Genomic DNA, 21,156 nt, shown 5'->3' on the forward strand with positions numbered 1-21,156 from the left:
TGCATGATCTACACAGTAGGCGGATAAAAAATGAAAATTACACGGTTTGGTTTTTCAAAAAATCACAAATTATGACCAATCGTAGCACATGAAATAGTTCTCTGATAGCTCCTGATCATCGATTTCCACTCCTTTTGATGAATTCTCTTTGTACATTCTCACTTTCGGTTTAGCACGGATATTTCCCAATGCGCCACGGTTTTCAAGACGGATTCTGACAACCTGAAAGAAAGAAAAAAGTAATGGGCCATTGAATTTAGGAAATTTAAAAATAGACCGGACTCACACTTTGTTCAGTCCCCGATCTGATAGTGCCCTCAACAAAATGTGGAATCGGCTCTCCTGCATCATTCAAAGTAATCTCGATTCTATCAATAACTCCTTTTCTTATAGAAACACCATTTGGAATTGATTCCACTTTTGCTCCCATGAACCCTTCATCACCATTGTCAATTGTAACAACTTTTTTGGACTTTCCTTCAATCAACTTCTCAGTTCTGAACATTTTGAACATTCTGATTTGCCTCCTGTCTGTTAAAAACTTACATAGCTCCTCCTGCACCTCCTGACAACACAGCCTTGACTTTTGCAGCAATATCATCCCAACCAACATTCAAATAAGTTGTGATCTTCTGCTTGCTAGCTGGTAGCTTAGCCAAACCTTTGGCATCGAGCGCTTGTAAGTGTTCCTCAACTATCTTCTTGTCAGAAACGGATAGTTGTTTGGCTTGCATTTTTGGAACACTAGATGAAGGCATTGGTTTTGATTTCTTCGGTAGTTCATGTTCATCTGAAAATATAGTTATACATGGGATTGAAATTTTATAATACTAAAAACTTACGGATGTGTGCTTCCACGTGTTTATCTGCAAGCATGGCCTTGTGGATGTCTTTAATGGTTTCCAGATTGGCCTTGATTTTTGAATCTGAAATTTAAATTTCAGACTCAACTCATTCAGAATCGTAATTAGCACTTACTTCCAGACTGTCCTTCAGTTTTCTTCATATTCTCGTTAATGGTATTATCAAATTGTTGCTTGTCTTCTGCTGTTTTGAGACCATCTCGATAATCATTAATCTTTTCTTGAGTTGTCTGAAATTAAAAATAGCCGTATCATTTTATAATAGCATGCACTTCTCATTTCCCACGTACCTGTTGAATCAGTCTTTCGGCCGTCTGAAGGTTTACCGCTGCGTTAGTGAAGAACAACAAACTGGTGGAGAATTGGAAGAGCTCCAATGGAGTTGGTCGTTCTCCGTTTGCAACCTACAACCGCAAACATTACGTATATCATATTGACATAAAAGTATAATACCTTTTCGAAAATGTTGTATCCCGAAGCGGTCAATGCAATACCAGACACTGCAAAGTTTGCGAAAATCGCAGCGTTCACTGTGTATTCAATAGCCTGACTGACTTCAATTCCTTGAGTGGCCATCACCGTGAGGTACTGAAATAACCTGACTATTGATTACACAAATTTTTTTTTTAACTAACCGCAGATCCTCCAATAGCTCCAAAAGATGCGAGTGATGCAGCTACAGCTAACCAATCCACAAAGTTCTCACGACTTCGCAGTGGATTCACATTTTCGTTATGAGTTGCTCTGTCCACAATGTGATATCCAGATCTGGCCATTGTGTAGACACCTGTGCCAATTGCAGTATAGAGGAGAGTTGTAGCTGCAACTGGTGCGAGTGGTGTGAAGAGACCAATAACCGAGCCAATGGTGGCAGCGATTCCGATTCCCATGGCGCTCCGGTCACTGATCTGAAAGTCCGAAGCTATTGAAATCAGTTGAACTATTTAGGACACCTACCTTAGCAATTTTACTAGGGAGCTTGCTTCTGCGAGAAATATCATAACGCAAATTGAGAATACCACCCGGTTCCATCTGAAAATTTTATTTGAAAATAGATCTCCTTACAGAAAAAAACGTACCTCATAGAGACCATCATACGGATACAAAATGTTACATTCCGGAAGTTTGTTCTTACTCAAAAAGTCATCCCAATCATCGTAGGCCCTTCCAGTGGATTCCACATACATTGTTCTGGTGTCACTTATACGGAGACAAATTAGTGGAAGCTGAAATTATTGAAAACTTGACAGTAGGTACTAGAATAAACGCATACAATGTTTGAGTGAGATCCATCTGCGAAGAAACTGACGAAAACAAATTTTGTTTCCACAATGTTAGACTCTCCTTCTTTATACTTTTTCTGTCTTCGGTTGATGTCGAATAATTCATCACGAAGTTTTATTATATGTTCTTCTTGCTAAAAGTAACATCGTCATACTTATTTATCGAATGGTTAGCTTACCTCCTTAGTATATCCAAACTCTGGTATAAATTTCGAGTCAAACTTTTTCTTAGTCTTGGTATTGTTATTATTGGCCTCCCGGTTCGCCTCCTGTTCAATATTCTTCATCAGTTCCTCCAGTTGGTCTGGGTTCAAGCTGTTTCTCTCTTCTTGTGGAAGGTTTGTAGGGTATTGGTAAACGGCAAACCCAATTTTACGACCGAGGTTTTTCATTTGGTCCTAAATGAAAATAGGTGAATAGACTGAACAGGGAAGTCTTTGGAGACGCATATTTCAAACTATCTATAAATTAGGTTAGAGGTACTTTCGACCACGGGGACTCCATTTTTGCAGTCAAAACCGGCTAAATGTCTCTGCAAACCGAGTTATGAGTTCTCAAACTTTTCGAAAGGTCAACATTTTTTTACATGGACTTCCAAATCGGCCGCATATACACCTCCTTTTGTCTTTCCGAACGGTTTACTTGTGCTCGTATTTTACAGAAATGAGAAAATCTTTGCGTATACCATTTGCCGATTTAGAACTCCATGTGCAAAAGCTTCACCATTAAAACATTTTGAGGATTCATAACTCGGTTCGTAGAGACATTTAGCAGGTTTTGACCGCATTAATGTTTTTCACGTAGTCGAAAGTACCTAAGACCAAATTTGTTGCAAATTTGAAATCCGCGTCTCCAAAAACTTCCCTAGTAAGCAGAGAAGTTACGTACCTCATCATCCTTACAAATCTGAAACCAATCCAGTCTTGCTAACCCAATACCATAATACTTCTGTGTTACTATTGCTGCACCAATCTGATATTTCTTCTCTAGTTTCGGATTCGCCTGGACTGCCTCAAACAATTCTATCTCATCGGTTCCTTTCTTTTTAATGAAGCATGTCGCACAGATACCGTAGTCAGGGCAGATCTCTGGACACCTGAAAATCACAATGAAATGAGCGCCTCCCTTACTATATAGTATACACATACACGTAGCGTAATCCCGGAAAAACTTTGGAGCCACAACTTGCGCATGGGTTGTCATGTACCGGAAATGCAACTGAACGAAAAACATTTATTATGGTTTCTGGGAACTAGGGAACTCACGTTTTCCAAATGGAGACATGTCTAACCGGTAGGAATGATGCATATGTGGATGTTCTGCTGGAAGGTTTTGAGATTTTTTGGAATGAATACTTTCTTCAACAATTGTGTCGTTATAGCAGGATGCACAGATATGATGGTTGTCGCAGAGGTTGCACGTGAACATTGAACCTGGAATGGTTTAATTTTGTGAAATCAAAAAAATCGGTTCGCCCTACCAAGAATTACCAATCCACAATCTGCACAGTCTTCAAACTGACAATCCGAGTACTCCGGCCATCGGATCGGATTCGTGCCTTCCTGTTTCGGTTCCATTATTTCTTCGGACTGGAAATGGTTAGATTTCGAGGAAGTCAACACGAAGCGCGTTATTAAATCCATATTTTTTGAGTGAGAATGAATGGAAAAAAACCTTGGGAAAAATGAGAAATGTGTTTGGTAACCATGAGAACCTGGGAAAATATGAATGGGAAGAATATTCCAATGAAATATTCCAAAATACCGGAAAACGGAAAGGAATCTAGAAAAAAGTGGGAAAATAGAATAGGCGTGCGAAAAGCGAAAAAAGAGAGCAAACTTCCCAATACTTTTTTTGCTGGATTTTCAGAAAAACAGAGCGGAAAAAATGGTGAGGACGGTAGCTATGGTAAAAAAAAATTTTCAACAAAAAACCTGTTGAAAACAGATAGACCCGCTAAAATTTCATAAAACTAAATTAGTACTTCAGGTAAAAGGGCAAGTCGACCTGTTTGAAAAGTCAAAGAGAAAACACAGTCCTACTTTTCAATTGTGTGCTATGTTATTTGTTTGTCTCCCTTTCTTCTTTTCGTCCAGTTCTCAATTCGCTTCCCGCTGCATCTCCCACCCGATAACATTCTTTTTCTCTCAAAATCTCTTCATTTTAAGCGATATTTTAAGGCGGGTAAATGACAAAAAAGTGAGAAAAGAAGTGCGAGTGATTCCGATTTCACAACAACTTTTCAATTTTCTACACTTTTCTGTTCGGGAAAAAACCATTCAGAAAAGAAGTGACTCACCTGCATATTGGATTACGAAAGTAGTGAATAACTACCAGAAACTTTTATTTCTGAATAGGAAATTCCAATAAAAAATCACAGGATCTAGTTTTTCTAGTTATTTATGTTGGTTTCAACAGAACTGTAAACACCGATCACGAATGACGTCAATGACCTGTTGATATTGAAATGTATATATTTTTCTATCTGTCCACTAATCGGGATTCTGAAACAAAACATCACAGGTTATCAATACAAATACAGCAATTACACATAATAAGACATTGAAAAAGATACGTTAGGAACTTCTGCACTTTCACAAATCTGGCTTTTCATTTGTTTTCTCAGAAATTTTCAATTTAGAAAAGGAAATTGAAAGTGAAAACAAATTTCGACTAGAATAAGGGTTACTCTGTTTTTCAGTTTTCAAATATTTGCTCCTTTTTCCGAATTGCTGCTCATCAAAAATTTTGAATAGGAAAAAAAAAGTAACAAATGAAAACAAAACCTGGCAAGGTGTACATCACTTTTGCTCTTCCCGAATAGTGCCTAAAAACTTCTGGAATGTGTTTCTTGGGAGTGTAAGTTGTAAACATGTTTATTTTTTGTCATCTTTGAAGCTTCTAAGCATAACACTGAACTTCTTAAGAAATAAGCGCACTTGTGAGCATAGACGTTTATAGTTTAATATTTTTAAAGCTTTAATTGTTTCAGATTTGAGAATTTCATTATCCAGATTACTGTAGCTTACTTCCAGTTTTTCGATTTGTCGGTGTTGGTATTCATTTTCTCCTTACCTAGAAATCCAAATTCTTCAGTTCTTATTTTTAATTTTCGAAATAATTATTCCTGACACATCTACCAGTGTTTTTGAAAGAAATCTTATCTGTACACAGTCTAACAATACACACTCCAATGACCAACCGTTCTCCTACAGGTGATGGTCTTCTCATTACTGTCTGACTGCTCTCCTACTATCTCGCTCTTCTCCGCGGTACTCTTTCCAACCGTTTGTTGGCAAATTGCCAAAAAACCAAACGCGACGGCCCAGCTCGTTCGCTATGATATACAATGAGGCCTCACGAGACGCAGAAGACTAGACACTGCCTTAGAGAGCGCACCAACCCAAGGAGGGTGTCACATACACAACCTCCACATTGACGAGGACGACGGAGAGATGGCATTGGAGATAGAAGAGACGGAAAAGAAGCGAGGCCGCACTATACACTCACTGATTTTCGCGAAGAAGAGCGGAGTAGAAATGAGGAGAGAGGACAATGAAGAGATAGACGAGGTGGAAAAGATTTTTCCGTGGGTTAGAGAAAAGAGATGGAAATGAAGAGGTTTTATGATGTACGCCGGAGAGAACGCTGAAGGAGAATTGATATCTTGTGAGAAATAGTAGTGATCTGAAATCTGAAATCTGAAATCTGAAATCTGAAATCTGAAATCTGAAATCTGAAATCTGAAATCTGAAATCTGAAATCTGAAATCTGAAAACTTGAAAAAAGCAATGAGTCCTTGATGTCCACATCGAATTTGAAATACATGGTTGACAATCTGAATTTCCATAAAATGGACCATCTGGAGACGGAAGTGATTTCGATTAGAGTTCCAAACGTGTGTTTTTCACTACAAAAAAACAAAAAACATCATTTCTGAACATCAAAATGCACCTGTTTTCAGGTCCCCCTTTTTTCACCACCTGCAGTTTTTCCAATTTGAAAAGAATGTTGTTGATATAATCAACAAATGTTGGTGTGTTATATTGAAACAGAGAAAGCTCAGATGTGTGCAAGTGTACGCAGGAGACGTCTAACTCAAAAAAAATCGATTACGGTAATTGAAAAGGATTCTAGTATAGACGTTCAGAATGAGCATGTCAATTCAGTTTTATACATCTGGACCACATCATAAATCCTAATCAGAAATCGGTCTCAAGTTCATGATATTTGTAAAAACGAATTTTTGATTTTTTTTTCTGAAGTTTTCTATGAATTGAATCATAAGTTTGAATTCGATTGTCTGAATATTATAGTGTGGTTATTTCTAGTTTTTTTAATCTTAAAAAATGCGTTGTGTTTGAAATTGTACTGGAAGTACTGACTTTTAATATGGCTGCATTCTTGTTTAATAGGTAGAATTTTTTCAGTCGATTCTTGGCACAAATTTGAGCTGTTGAAACCAGAATATCATTTCGACTACTTTTTCCAATTTTCCTTTTGTATGACTGTTTTGAGAAACTTTTATCTGTAAGGTGACATACTCTGGATCCTGGATACAAATCATTGTGCACAACACGAAAATGAGTTGAAAATCAGAGATCTCTCATACTTTTCTACTCAAACGTTTTTTATATGAGCTTCATCATATTATTTTTGAGATATTTCTCATAGATTTTTCAGTTGTTATGCGCAGGCGTTCGTTTTACTTCAGCTTAAATTCTTCTAAATTCCTGATATCAGATAATCTAGCCGGAACTTTATCAGCTCCCTAGTACTCTTCCTGTTGAGTTGTCCCTCGTTTCCGGTTCAACCTCTATTTTGAAATCTTTCGATTTTTTCCTAATATAATCACTGGGTTGTCCTCATGGGAAATGAATCATTATAGCCGACATTTATGAAGTTCGAAGAGAAAGAGAAAGATAGACAGAGTGAGTTTGTTACTCGCACGACTCTGTTGTCGAGTGGGTTGCCTAAGAAACTTGCTCCGCCCTCGCTTCATTTCATGTCTTCCGTTTTCTAACTTCTCACTCACGACGCCACGGTGTTTTCAAATTCCTCCTTTTTCTTCCAGTCACAGATCAGAAAGTGCTCCAAGCATGAATCGGAAGTACGCCTCACTGGGGCTCCTACTTCTACTTGCGGCATTCTGGGGATCCTCTACAGGTTAGTTGGATATTCGGATTGTATAGGAACGATTTGACATTTAATCGGAATATTCCATAGTTGCACCATACATTGCATGTTTTCCAGAAAAAAATCTACTTATCATATCTTAGTTTCATTTAAGTGGTTCCAAATTGCTAGAATATGTTTTCCTCAGAGTTAATGTGTCAAAAACCTATTTTCAAAGTTCTCAAACTTTCAAAACTCGATTTTAGCCTTTAGAGATATGACTCTCGGATTCGACTACGATTCAAACGTTTAAGCTTCTTTATCATGCTGAACTTCATTAGTGTCTTTTCATTAGCGCCTTGTCTGAATTTGACGTACATAGTTTCAAATTCCCGCTATCTCATGTTGATTGAACAACCTTCACAAAAGATTTAAATTTTTTGAAAAAGTTTATCGTCTGGTCATTCTGTGATATAATGTCAAATTTTGCCCTTTCCGGTAATCATATTCTTTCTTCTTGTTTCTTATTTTTTAGACTCGAGCTCTTTCTGATTGAAAAGTGATGTGATTCTAGTAATCACGAGAAGAGATGTTGTTTTCAGAGGGAAGACAAAGTATAGTCTGGGATAGTCTAATGACGTCGAACGTCTCTGTAGCCCATAACCGAAAACATTAATACCCTAAAGATTTGATCTAACTTACTTAAGTAAACAAAGTTTTCATACAATGCCTTGAATTTTCTGGAGACCTTATAAATTTCAGACTTGTCAAAAATCGGGCCGGGCCGGGCCGAGATTTTTCTTGACCGGGCCGGGCCGAGCCGAAATTTCTCTTGGCCCGGCCCGGCCCGGTCGGCCCGGATTCAAAAATGGGTACCCATTTTTAACAATTTTTGTGTTGAAATTTTTCGAAAAAAAGAGTAAAAATGCTTAAATTATTATACATATTCACCTTTTGATTCAATTTTAATTGTTTATTCGAAAACTATACTTTTTCAAAAAAGTTCAAAAAAGTTCAAAAAATTTCCAAAAATTTCCAAAAAAAAGTTCAAAAACAAAAAAATTTTTGAAAAAATGTTTTAAAACGGGCCGAGCGGGCCGGGCCGGGCCGAGATTTTTCCTGATTTTGACCCGGCCCGGCCCGTGACAAGTCTGATAAATTTACTTTTTCTTACTTCATTTTTTTGTTGCTGAAAGATTGAAAAAAGGAAACCCACCCCCAGTTGCTCAGGGTGTGGGAAATTATCAACTCAGAAAGCAAGCCACGCTTCTCGCGCCCACGTGGGATATCACATGATGTGATTGAGTCAGAAAATAAAAAAAAAGGAAGGTGTTATATTATGATGGGTGATCTGAAAAATGCAGAGCAATTTCAGCTGGCAAAACCGCGAAGGAATGTGTATTCAACGGAACGTTCGTTGCATTGGAAGACAACTGCACACGAATCACCGGATCCTTGATGTTCACTGGTTCTGATGCCATCAATGTAACGGATACCTCTAAATTTTTTTCAACTGAAAGACTTTTTAGACCCTCTACTCCAAACTTGCCTACGTTGAAGAAATCAACGGTTGTGTCCAGGTCTCCGGAACATCTTACACTCGTCTCGATTTCTTCGCTCGCCTCCGAACCGTTGTTTGTACTAACTCAAGTATATCCATCCTGATTTATTATACATATGTAGATTAAAAAGTTTATTTCAGGTCTCTCGGTAGATTTTATGGTTGCCAACAACTCAGCTCTTGAGCGCCTTGCCATGCCGGTTCTCAGGTACAACAAGTGTTATTTACTACTTGAAAAAATGGGGAGTTCAGAGTAAGCCGTCTGGGACTCACGTTCAACCCGAAATTATGCATCACGTCTGAGGAAGGGGCAAGGTACACAAATGTGCAGAGGGGAGCGGCGGATAATTTCGCAATTTGCCAAGGGAGAGCAGGTAAAAAAAAAACTTTGCGCCTCTACACCTAATGAATTCTGTTTAGGAGTCTTGAAAGAGTGCAACTCAACTCAAAATGGAATGAACGCTGGACTCCCGGACGGATGTGAACTTATTGTTGGAAATTTGTACGTGGAGGGTACCAACAACCAGAATATCACCGACAAACTTCAATATGTCAAAGAAGTCTACGGAAGAGTTTACATTCGATCCACCAATTTGAACACTTTGGCGATTCCACTTCTGGAAAAAGTCTACGCATCGGAACCAATCGCATCAGCTAGTAAGTTTCAATTATCGTGTGTGGAGTTATTTAATTTGATTTGAAAACTTTTCAGCTCTCGAACCAACCATCCTTGTTGCAAGCAACACCAACTTCACAAAACTTCAAGTCCCCAAAATCAACTTCATGGCGAAAAACGAGCTGGCGTTCATGACTTCCGATATGTCGTATGTCATGGATCAAGATCTATGCAATCAGTTGTCCCCCTACGGAAATGTGATGTCAAATGGAACAGTCTGTGGTAGGTCATGTCGCCCTTAATCAGATGAATATCGCTTTCTGTTTTGCAGTTGCGAAACACACATCAGACCCGAAGCTGTGGTCGTCAATTATTGCCTCGCTTGCCATCTACCTCTCGGTCGTCGTTTCGTAAAGAAGAAAAACAAAATCATATTAAATGATTACGATAATAATGATATAAAGATTCATCTTACCCAAAACACACATTTCTTTCAATATTATGTTTTTTAAAAGGAAGTAGATTTTGAAATCTTTAAAAATTTACAGAATGGTTTGTTCCAAACTTGTCACGGGCCGGGGCAAAATGGGAATTTTACCTGCCCGGCCCAACAAGGAAATTCAAAGTTAAAAAAAATATTTTTTTTGAAATTTTTTCCAAAAATGTCAATTTTTGACTATTCTTCAGAATTTAATCAAAAGCTAGTTATGCATCAAAAATTGGTTTTTTTTTAAATGTTAAATCTTTTTTAAATTTAAAATCAAGCCTGGCCGGGCCGAAATTTGCCGAAATTTGGTTTGTTCGTGCGTCATTGCAAAAAGTAACGCAACAAAAATCGAAATCAATCTTATTAAGCATACGATTCAAAATTTGAAGCCACAACATAAAGGGACCGGTTCACTGATCTACATCTTCCTTGTTCAATTCGAATTCCCCTTCTTTTCTTCATTTTCTCCCACACAAGTCAGTCAATTGGAAATCCAGCTTTCCCCACTTTCCGAAATTTTTATATATTCTTATCTCCTTTCTCCCCCCCCCCCCCCCGTCTCCTTTTGACTTCACTGTTGTTTTTATACACGTCCTTTTCGTGTATAACCCTTTCTTTCATTGTTTTATTTCATTTCGTTCATTTTATTTCAATTTAAAATTGCATTTCCCGAAGTTTTTTTTTTCCCTTATCTTTATTGTCGTACGTTTTCTGCCCTAATTGACCTCTATTCGCTGAAACGGAACACTCATTCAAGCCGACGGTTCTGTTGATTAATAGGAGCTGACTTCAAAAGAAAAAAAGTGAAACTAGCAGGAAGCGACGAAACGATTGAATGGGTGGGGACAATGCAAAAATTTTGGCTTTTTTTGTCACTTTCCCTTCTGGCTTCTAGTTGTCTTACTGAAGTGTGACTATGAATGGAATAACAACATTTTTGTGATTCTAGCTGGAACTGTAACATTTCGTCTATTTTCTATTTTCAGTAGAATTTTCATTGCATGCGGGCTACTCATTTTTAAAGAAAAAAATTCTGACACCCATTTGTCCGGAATAACTCAATTTTATATAACAAGATTCGTAAAAGTCAGTTAAAAAAGATTAGGAACATTGATAAAACTTAATTGGCCGTAATTTTCAATTAATTTACGTTAGTATTCAAATGTGTTTTTGGAAGCCTTACTGGTTCTGATAATATTGCGAACTTTATATTTTTCAAAGTGTTTTTTATAAGGTAACTGGGACGCTGAATATCAATTTAATCCAAATTTTGCAGTTAACTTTCTAGATTAGCTACCTTTGACATTATCGGATAGCTAACTATAATGTTATGAATGTTTGATGATGTTTAATCTCTTTGATATACATTTCCCTTACTTTTCTTCAGACCTCATTGTGATAGAAAACCGAAAAACTACCGCCGATGAAAAAAAAATGTCTGGCAAATCGAACGCGGATATACGATCTTCTAATGTGCCATTGGGCAACCAACGACGCAACGCTTCCTCCTTCGCCAATTTTTTCACCGTCGTCACCACCGTCGTCATCTTGTTTCGACCGCCAAAACTTGTCCTTTGCCAAGTTTCGCTTCACAAGGCTGCAAGCGACGGCGCGCCTATTACCGGATATATTTCACGTTGGCCATTCTATCAAGGACACCTTTAGATGTTGTGGAGAGGAAGAGAGGGGGAAGGTCTTTCAATTTTAGAATGAAAAAGCGATTCTTATCACTTTTTGTAAGGTACGGACGCTTGCGGGGTGTTGCGCCACTCTTAAAAGAGGTACAGGTTGCTAGTCAGGATGTTTCATTGTGTTGCGATGTGTGGACACCTTAATGTTCATAATTATTTGCTTTGTCTGATGCTAAACAAGCTGAAAAGTCTAGTACTACTTACCAAGAACACACTCGAAGACGCTGAAGGTTCCAAGATGGCCACTTCTTCCATTTTCGCTTTTACCTCTTCATTCTCGCTTTGTCTTTCAAAACTTTCACTCCAATCATTTCACTATTACTTTACTTTGATAAATACCAGTTTTCTCTCCCATCTTTTTCTCAATTCCTTTTCTTCATTCTTTCACTACTATCTTAGTCTTTTTTCTTTTCATTTCTCATTACTACATCACACTCTTGCTTTTTGCAGTTCGCCACATGTAACGCATACTCCGTGTTGATTATTTTTTAAAGTTTTTTAAAGATTTATAGTTAAAATTCCAGATAATAAAAATGATGCGGCTGACGACATGTGTACTCCTCGCAGTATATGCTACATTCGGATCCGCGCAAGAGAATGGAGTTGACTTTGACAACCCGGGAGTATGTTTTTCGAAACTTTTCTCTCTAAAATGGTTTAGTTTTATAAAAATTATTCATTTCAGAACTGCGGAACTGAAGCGAGCAACTGGAAGCCGTGTATTGAGCGTAAGGTAGCTGATCAAGTTTTCGGAAGCTGCTGCTCCAGATTCGTGCCACCAGAGTGCCGCGGACTCTGCATCTACGAGACAAATGCCATTGAAGCCAGAGTTGTGGTATGTTTTGGTTTGTAAAGATTTTTTACAGGCATTTTCAGCGATTCAGGCGGCAAGGAAAATGTTGAAAAATGGGATAATTTGTTTAAATCAAAAAGTTTACTGGAAATGTGTTTGGTGAAAGAAAAACTGATATTTTCTTAACAGAGGAATGTGAATTTATGATTTCAAATTGGGATGTTTTTTTTTGAATATCAGTGCACGGTGAAGCCAGGGCTGCCAAGTCACCTGTGCTTTATTGGCAGGAATGGTACATTTTTTGCGTCACGGTGAATATTCGAACTTATATGCATACAATACCGGCTATATGGTTTCAAATGTTCACGGTGACGCAAAAATGTACCATTCATGTCAATAGAGCGGTGTTGCATTGGTAGGTAGCACTGGTCTCATCGTGTCAGTGCTCTGGAAAAATGGAGTTGAAACGCGAAAAACAAATTTCGAACCTGTGTTTTGCAATATGAATCAGTATAGTAGCGAAAATTTTGAAACACTCCCGACAAACTATTTTCATCATTTAAATTTTGTCTCAAACATCTATATTTCCAGCTGATGCACACCATCCAACCATCACGTTGCCGTCTCTACAAGTACTTGCCAGCTATCGTCCACTGCGCCGCTCAAACCCACGACAACAGTGAATGCTGCAGATCCAATGGAGTCGCGGAGCTCGGTGAGCAATGCGTACAAATGTGTCAACCACAAAGCAACCCAAGACGATTCTGGGGAGTCAAGTCACTCCGTAAGGATATGGTTGTCTGTCTTGCCCGTTGGGATCAAATCATGCAGTGTCATCAAGCGGGACTCAGAGCGAGAAAGGTTCCACGTGTCAACGCTTAAATTATTTCATTTTTAATGTTTCGAAAAATCTCAACTGCGAAGTCATTTACTCCCTAATTATTATTATATCATCTGTTACTCATTTCTCCGTTACTTCTACTCATCAAACTTTTTTTTGCTATGGATTCACTTATCAGTCCCATTTCCATTCTCCGTTTTGATCATATCATAAACGTATTCTTTAGTTTTTTTCATCATCTGTGTTGTAGACGTAGATGAAGAAAGAGGGAGTCTGACATTTTTGACTTTATTCAGTCCTTTAGATAACAAGTATAGATAGAACAGAAAAAAAAGCTGGACAACGGGAAATAAGACGGTTTGGTTATAAAAAAAACAAATGAAAAACAACATACAAACCGGGCCAAAACAAGCCGACACAAGCCGGTCAAAATTAATATTATGAGCTGAAAAATATACGAATATGTATATCTCGACAAGTTCTATGCCCGTGACCTACTACGGGCAGGATGGCTAACCGTTACTGTGGGAAAAGTGCCAAAAAATGCGAAAATGACCAAAAAAGCCATTCTAGCCCGGCCTGCGGTACATTAACAAATAACCATCCGGCCCGTAGTAGGTCACGGGCATAGAACTAGTCGAGATCTACATTTTGGTATATTTTTCAGCTCATAATATTCATTTTGACGCGAGTTACGAGCGGGCCCGTGTCGGCCCGTTTCGGCCCGGTTTGCAAGTATGAAAAACAATGTCGCAGAAAGACAAAAAGAAAACGGAACCAGTGAATTACCATACTTATCAAGACCCGAGAAATTAGCGCCTATTCACAATTCAAACTTTTTTTTTTTGAATATCTTTCGCGGAAAAGTAAGAATTTTTACCATCATTCAGAATTGGAAGAAATTCTGAAAACCCATCAAAAATGTTCACATTTTCGAAGAAAATTAGAAAAAAAAGTTAGTTCATTTTTTGAACCCAGGTCTGTGAATATTTTCTAAAGCCCGGGTCTTGATAAGTGGGAATATCACTGAAAGGCCAGGTACCCATACTTCTTTCGTTCCCTGATTCCCTCGTGCCACTTGCTCTCTATTCTAGTGACATTATAATACGTGCGTCGTAGACTGTAGAACTCCCAATTTTTCAATGAAGCCTGGAGACGTTCAATAGTGCGCATTTTGTTGAATGAACGACGTGCGTATGAAAAAAGTGAGCTTGTGTAGCTTTCTTCGTGCGCAGGAACCTCGGGCCCAGATTCTCGATGATTTTTGTAGAATTCGTTTTTCATCGCTTCTTCCTTCTCTATAATTGGTGAATACTTCCACCAGTGTTCATCTGTTGACTCTCCAGGGTAAATAAAAACCAATGCAAAGGTGTAATATGTGCCGGTGGAGAAAAAAAGAGTGGCACATGCTCCGTCGTGACGTCGAAAATCAATACCAACCGTCTCGAATGTTTGCATTGTGCAAGCCTTACAATAGTCGTTTTTGGTTCCCTCCCTATAATTGTTAAATTGAAACGTATGACGCTTAAAAGGAGATATAACTATGTTTTAAGTGTCGGATATTTTTATATGGTTCGACGCAGAATTCATGAAAAAATCGAAAACCATCTTGAAGAGGGATTCAAAAACCGGTTTAAAAGAGTTATCAGCAAAAGAGGGGCAAAAAAAAACCGAGTCTCTTGAAATTCTTGCAGTGTATGTGAAGATTTATTGCGATGAGAATTTTCTCATTTTCTCCACTAATTTTTTCTTTTACGTGCACCACCAGACTTTTTCCCGATAACTGCTTTTAGGCCGATTTTCGAATATACGTTCCAGAGGATTATCGATTGTTCCATGTATTCTAAGTCAAACCATGTAAGAAAATCCTACATTCAGAAAATAGTTCTATCACTCTCTACAAGAAACTCACGTTAGAATACAGCACTTCTCGTCGGAAGAGTAGTGAACCAGTCCTTTGAATAGAGATTTCACATTCCACTCATCCAGATTCTCGATCCAAAGCGACAATCTGTGCAGAGATGTTGAGGATGTACGGAGCCAGGCAACAATCAACTCGTTCATGTTGTCATGAGAAAACTCTCTCAATCCGATTCTTGCTTCGCTGGCTTGGCATTTGAGAATCTCATTTGGTCGCATGGTTTTTCTTGTTATATCGATTTTATCCAAATTTTCAATCTGGAATTAGTTTTAATCATTTAAAAAACCGAAATTTCGAATTATTACCTCATGAGCATTCAGATTTCGGTTGTAGTAAATATCATGAACAATGAGTTCTTCAGCAACAATGAAGTTTCTTAGAAACCAATCGCATTTTGGTCTATTTTTACATTTTTTGATCTTCTCGTCGTTTTTATCTGTGAGATCGCCAATGTGGAGGATTTTACACCCTCTGAGTATATCAATGTTTTCTGTTGTTTGGAAAAACGCGTCATTCGTGTTGAAAAGTCCAGAATCGATTGTTACTGTATGGATTGAACCCGGGCATATAACTCGAAGAGCTTCCACAAATTTCACAGTGTGCAACATAATGTTCTTTGGGGAGAGAATTCCAAACAGTGATTCAGTGTTGGTAGTGCTTGGAGTACCACTAGAGAACGAAGACGACGACCAGCTATTCAGCAGACTGTTTTCCATTATTTTCCATGAATGGTAATTGCTTGTGTTTTCGAATTCCAACTTCACTTCACTAATATCTTTGCAGAGACTAATACTGTATTGTTTTGGCTTTCGTTTTGCTGATCGTTCAGCAATCGGTACATTGTCAAATTTAGATTTTTTAGTCCTGAAAAGAAGTTGAAAAAAAAATCAACGATATGAATGAAAGATAAAGAATTTTCGGATGTATTCGGCAAGAAATGGTATCTAGCCTAAACAATGGTCATTTCCTTGAGGAATGACCCGTTTTTCAAAGAATGGATCTTTCAGGAATTGAGTGGTCCCTTCATCGAAAAATGGTCCTTTTACTAAAAATTATTTATTCAGTGGTCCTTTGCTAGAAAGTTATGTTTGTCATGTATTGGCCTGTTTTATCAATTTTTATAGTGTAATTTCTACAACCGATGGTAGTTTTGAACTTTATTTTGTGTTTGGAAAAGAAACGACCAATGTTCGGTTTACTTCTGTCCAGCGGCCAATCGGGTCGAAACTTGTGTTCAGAAACTGCCAAAAATATATTCTAATACTACGAACGATCTTTCAAATGAATTCGGTTTTACGATTCCCCGGCTTCGGACAAGCTTGACATGTTTTCCTGCTTCAAGTTTTAAAATATTAATCAAAAGAAGATAATACTCCGTTTATGACGTCCCTATCCTATCTTTGATAGTCTCACTTATCGTACAGTGTACACTTACATTTAAAAAATAAATTCAAACGACCCAATCTTTAGTATTAACAAACGCAAAGGCTCTGTATTTCGCCGATCCTACAGCAATCTCTACTGAACCGATTTTCTAAGCACTCTGATTAAAAGATCCGAAATTTTCCCCACTTGATGCCCGTCTTTTTCCGTTTTCAAAAATCTTGAAAATACGTCTTTTGATTTAAAAAAAACTGAATTTCAAGCCAAATTTGAATACAGAAAAGGGTAAGATGGTAGGCAAAACCAGTGAAACATCGGCTGCTCGCATACACCGCCTGTTTTAATCAATTAAAAAAAACAACTGACTCTGTTTTGTTGTGTGCATTTCTTAAATCCTACAGCGCTCCATGCTGAACCGATTTACTTTGAACTTGGACCAGAAAATCAGAAATTTTTGCTTCTTTTTTTAAATTCTCAGAACTACGATTTCTTAGAGAAACAGTGTCAAAAACTGTTGAAATTGACACGGAAAACGGCGGAGCCGGTTGGCAAAGCGTCGTCTCTTCCTTTCTCGCTCCGGCCTGGTCGGCGTTTCCCCGGGGAAGTGTGGTTCACGACGACGCGCCGACGCATCCGATATGACGAGTTAGGCATATCGTTGACTGCGATTAGTTGGTTGGAAACCATGTGACACCGTGAATGACTTTTTTGGTATCATAGGATTAAGCAAGGCTGTTGAAAATCGCGGCCGGCCGTGAAGGGCCGCGGCCGGCCGCGGCTTTTTTCTTAAAAACCTCAAAAAGCCGCGGCCGGCCGCGGCTTTCTAGCATATCAACTGAAAACACGACTAGATATGCTTTTGACTTATTGGTACAAATCTGACAACCAAGGTTTGACCCCACCTAGTGGCAAAACTTTTTTGTTTTTTGTTTTTGACTTTTTGGTACCAATCTGACAACCAGGGTTCGACCCCACCTCGTGGCAAAACATTTTTGTTTTTTGTTTTTGACTTTTTGGTACCAATCTGACAACCAGGGTTCGATCCCCACCCGTGCCAAAACTTTTTTGTTTTTTGTTTTTGACTTTTTGGTAACAATCTGATCACCAGGGTTCGACCCCCACCCGTGCCAAAACTTTTTTGTTTTTTGTTTTTGACTTTTTGGTAACAATCTGATCACTAGGGTTCGACCCCTCCGGTGTCAAACCTTTTTTCATCTCATTTCTTGCTTTTTTGTATCATTCTGAAACCATTTCAGATCAAAAAAACATTTTTAGATTACAAGTGTCTCTTTTCAGAACAGTCCTTCTCCGAAAAAGCCACTTTGGTCTTCAGATTTTTACCAAAAACCAAAAATGAAATAAAAAACAGCTTTGACACCAGTGGGGTCGAACCATGAATGTTAGATTGGAACCAAAATGTCAAAAACAAAAAACAAAAAAGTTTTGGCACGAGTGGGGATCGAACCCCGGTTGTTAGATTGGTACCAAAATGTCAAAAACAAAAAACAATAAAGTTTTGGCACGAGTGGGGATCGAACCCCGGTTGTCAGATTGGTACCAGAAAACAAAAAACCAGCAAAACTTTTTTTCGAAAACGACAAAGTTTTGCAACTTTGAAAAAAAAGCCGCGGCCGGCCGCGGCTTTTTCATTTTTTTCTTCTCGCGGCCGGCCGAGGCCGCGGCCCTACCTCGCCCGGCCGCGGCTGGCCGTGCGACAGCCTTGGGATTAAGAAAAATAGAGGATTTGAAACGTGCCGTCTGTTTCAGGACTAATTAGGATCCACTGTAATACCTACTGGGATGGTGTTAAGAAAAAGGTTTAGTGGCAGTTAGGCGATGTTTACCGACTGGTAGTGTAACAAATACAAAGCCTGTGCAAAGAACTACCAAATGGTTGATATTTAGTCAAATTATCATTTGATTTCCCAAAGGACCATTCAGCTCCCAAAAAACCATTCTTCGAGAAAAGGACCATTCTTTTCCAATAAACCCAACATGTCAGGCCAACTAAGGAATTACACACTCACACAACGTCACTCGGTATGAATTTCGCCACATCTGCTAAACGAAGGTCTGATGATGGAGCAACCGTGTTGCGACGCATCGCCTGAAAAAGTTTCATTAAAAACGGAAGATAACGAGAGGAGTAACGGAAGAAAAACGATTTTCGAAATGAAATGGTCAATATCATTCTCGATTGTTACTAGGCAACGTGAGTTAGACATCATCACCGACTAGTACGAGTGTGGCTTTAAATTTCACGTGAGATGTGGGTAGGTGTTATTTCTTCTTTCTCTCTCTTTCTAGAGAGTGTAATTAGTGCGTCTCACTCTGAAATTCCCAAAAGAGGAAGATTGACGCATCATATGTTATTTCGAAACTAGGAAAGAGCGAGCAATTTGGAAGTTTTCTCGGTTAACACATTTCGTCATGAGTGGAGGAAGCTGACTTAGAGAACTGGTCTCTTGATTCAACTATAAAACAACAAAAACAGGTCAGAAGTACTACTTGATCTGCCAAAAACGAGTCGACTACAACCAAACAAGATATTTTTCAGAGATTATCGGGGAAATGGTTGCCGTTTATCTTGCAATTCAGACATATTGATCAGAACTGGGTTAGACAAGCACATGAACGTGTTGACAACATCTTGGAAACCTTCTCAACACTTGAATTAAGGCTAATAAATGTTATCTAAAATGGTAACATGCATGAAAAGTTGAAAAGAAGTCACAAAAAATACAAATCTATTTGGTTTAATATATTAGGCTATTAGTGGAAGTAAATGAAGTAGTCATTAGGAGAAACGGACATTGAAGATTGCTGTCGTCATTTGTAAGGATCTGAAAAGCGCATCTTTTTAGAATGCTTTCCCGAAAATACAATTATTAATCAAATCAGTTAACTTTCAGGTTCAAAAACCCAACATTTTATTTTCAACAGATTTGCGCAGGTTATAATCGTCTATGAATGTCCTAATTCAACTATTGGTATGCAACTAGGCAGGATACAAACCAGGACTGTTAATAATTGTTTATAAAGTGTTTTTATGTAGAATTGTGAGGTTCTTAGTGCAAATGAGCTTTGGTTCAGTCTGAATAGGTGATCATTATTTCTGAGCATGGTGGAACCTGGTGTATAATGGTTTTTTTTCCCATTTTATTTCAAGTTTCATCCATTCTTGTTTTCTGGTTAGGAATTTATCAGTTTCCCTATATTTTCTTTGTCTTTTGTCGTTTTGTTAGGTTAAGCTTGCATTTATACTTTTACTAACTTCCCTAATTTGTGAATGTGTACAGAGCGGTAACTCCTGTACGGGAAATATCAAATTTAGTCTATGACGTTCAGAGCTACAGTACTCCTCTAGTCATTAAATCATTAACTCATTGTACATAATCTAATTTCCAATTAACATCTCAAAGTTCACCACATTAGAAATTCAAATATTACCATTCTCATCTCTTCTTTATTCTTTTGTCATTGATAGCCCTGATGCGACCGATAGCCAAAAGTAGGACGTTGAAGGGGTGCTCATAAAAAGTGTTGTTAGGTCTGTGTGTTCGTCATAAAGCAATTCCTTTTATCTTTCGAAATTTGCGAAAGGTTGAGACTGTGGAGAAAGAGATAATAAGATAATGAGGCTGAAAAAGTGAGTTCGAATTCAAAAAGTGAGGTGGTGGTGTGAACGTTTGAATCAAAAACAAGAGGACTGCTGGGCACATATTACGAGTATCTCGTTTTGAAAGCTTCAGAGCAGAACTACCTGTGTTAGAACCGGTACGAACCAGATTTGCAGTTTAGAACAGTTCTAATGTTTAGCAACCCTCAGAAATCAATTTTTGACACCGTTCTCAGACAGATCGTGAATACTGGCTAGGCTGAAGCAAGAGTCCGTGGATATGACTAGGTTTTTAATACATTCCAGTGCAGATACTGGGTTTGGAACTCCATAATTAGAGTGTCAGACAATACTGCTCGGAAGTCGTGCTGCAACTTTAGGTCGGAAGTTGAGGTGGATTCGGCTTTCGGTCGGATCTAGCTCAGGTTCTGTTCAAAAGTGGACCGATTTCAGACATTTAGCTGTGTCTAGGTCACCATTTGGCCGAAAAATGAAACAGTCTCGGTATGAAGTTGGACTTACATTTAGAGCACTTTTTACCCGCGAGATAAACCAATGGCGGCTTCAGATCGGATCTTGGTCACCTTCTGATCAGAAATTAAGAAAATGTTGGTTTAGCTCGGACATTGGTCGGATTTCGATCACAAGTTTCGCTCTGACTGTCCGCTGGCCTTAAGATGATTGGGCCTTGGTCGGATTTTAAGTGCGTCGCCTGTTTCTCAACTCGTGTTTTTTGTTTTCCAATCATTTTTCAAAGTTTTATTAAAGATTTCGTCCTACTAATGATCGGTTTTTGAATCAATTTTGTCTATTTTTCATCAAATCTCACATTATTATTCATACAGATCACGAAAATATCATGGAACTCAACGAATTTCGATAGTGGAAGTGCTCAAACTCAATGGAAAACTTATTGTAAGTGGATTTTTATCTCATGACCAAAAATCTTTAAGTTATTTCACGTTCTCTCTAAAAAAGTCAGC

At 38.3% G+C, this 21,156-nt stretch overlaps 5 protein-coding genes across 5 annotated transcripts; 3 read left to right on the plus strand and 2 right to left on the minus strand.

Moving 5' to 3' along the window:
• Positions 1 to 69: 69 nt before the first annotated feature.
• GCK72_025474 (uncharacterized protein) lies at positions 70 to 3,723 on the minus strand (the record flags this gene model as incomplete). The annotated part of the gene is made up of 16 exons (XM_003103673.2): positions 70 to 222; positions 287 to 497; positions 547 to 790; positions 843 to 926; positions 979 to 1,093; positions 1,154 to 1,267; positions 1,317 to 1,451; positions 1,499 to 1,771; positions 1,821 to 1,895; positions 1,943 to 2,089; positions 2,137 to 2,280; positions 2,326 to 2,544; positions 3,035 to 3,242; positions 3,295 to 3,364; positions 3,412 to 3,579; positions 3,627 to 3,723. 16 exons carry the CDS (start codon positions 3,721 to 3,723, stop codon positions 70 to 72), a joined length of 2,457 nt encoding a protein of 818 aa, XP_003103721.2.
• Positions 3,724 to 8,719: 4,996 nt separating this feature from the next.
• On the plus strand, positions 8,720 to 9,852 carry GCK72_025475 (uncharacterized protein; the record flags this gene model as incomplete). Its single annotated transcript, XM_003103583.2, has 7 exons — positions 8,720 to 8,746; positions 8,791 to 8,911; positions 8,964 to 9,030; positions 9,075 to 9,196; positions 9,243 to 9,479; positions 9,535 to 9,720; positions 9,770 to 9,852. The coding sequence occupies 7 exons, from the start codon at positions 8,720 to 8,722 to the stop codon at positions 9,850 to 9,852; spliced, it is 843 nt and encodes a 280-aa protein (XP_003103631.2).
• A 1,507-nt stretch (positions 9,853 to 11,359) lies between these two features.
• On the plus strand, positions 11,360 to 11,590 carry GCK72_025476 (uncharacterized protein; the record flags this gene model as incomplete). The annotated part of the gene is made up of 1 exon (XM_053736356.1): positions 11,360 to 11,590. The coding sequence occupies one exon, from the start codon at positions 11,360 to 11,362 to the stop codon at positions 11,588 to 11,590; it is 231 nt and encodes a 76-aa protein (XP_053579922.1).
• Positions 11,591 to 12,149: 559 nt separating this feature from the next.
• Positions 12,150 to 13,291, plus strand: GCK72_025477 (uncharacterized protein; the record flags this gene model as incomplete). The annotated part of the gene is made up of 3 exons (XM_003103554.2): positions 12,150 to 12,239; positions 12,302 to 12,451; positions 13,001 to 13,291. 3 exons carry the CDS (start codon positions 12,150 to 12,152, stop codon positions 13,289 to 13,291), a joined length of 531 nt encoding a protein of 176 aa, XP_003103602.1.
• Positions 13,292 to 14,273: 982 nt separating this feature from the next.
• Positions 14,274 to 18,658, minus strand: GCK72_025478 (uncharacterized protein; the record flags this gene model as incomplete). Its single annotated transcript, XM_003103633.2, has 4 exons — positions 14,274 to 14,745; positions 15,163 to 15,428; positions 15,477 to 16,035; positions 18,582 to 18,658. 4 exons carry the CDS (start codon positions 18,656 to 18,658, stop codon positions 14,274 to 14,276), a joined length of 1,374 nt encoding a protein of 457 aa, XP_003103681.2.
• Between the last annotated feature and the right edge of the window lie 2,498 nt (positions 18,659 to 21,156).

Source organism: Caenorhabditis remanei, chromosome X (genome assembly GCF_010183535.1).
Source record: "Caenorhabditis remanei strain PX506 chromosome X, whole genome shotgun sequence".
Taxonomy (NCBI): Eukaryota; Metazoa; Nematoda; class Chromadorea; order Rhabditida; family Rhabditidae; genus Caenorhabditis; species Caenorhabditis remanei.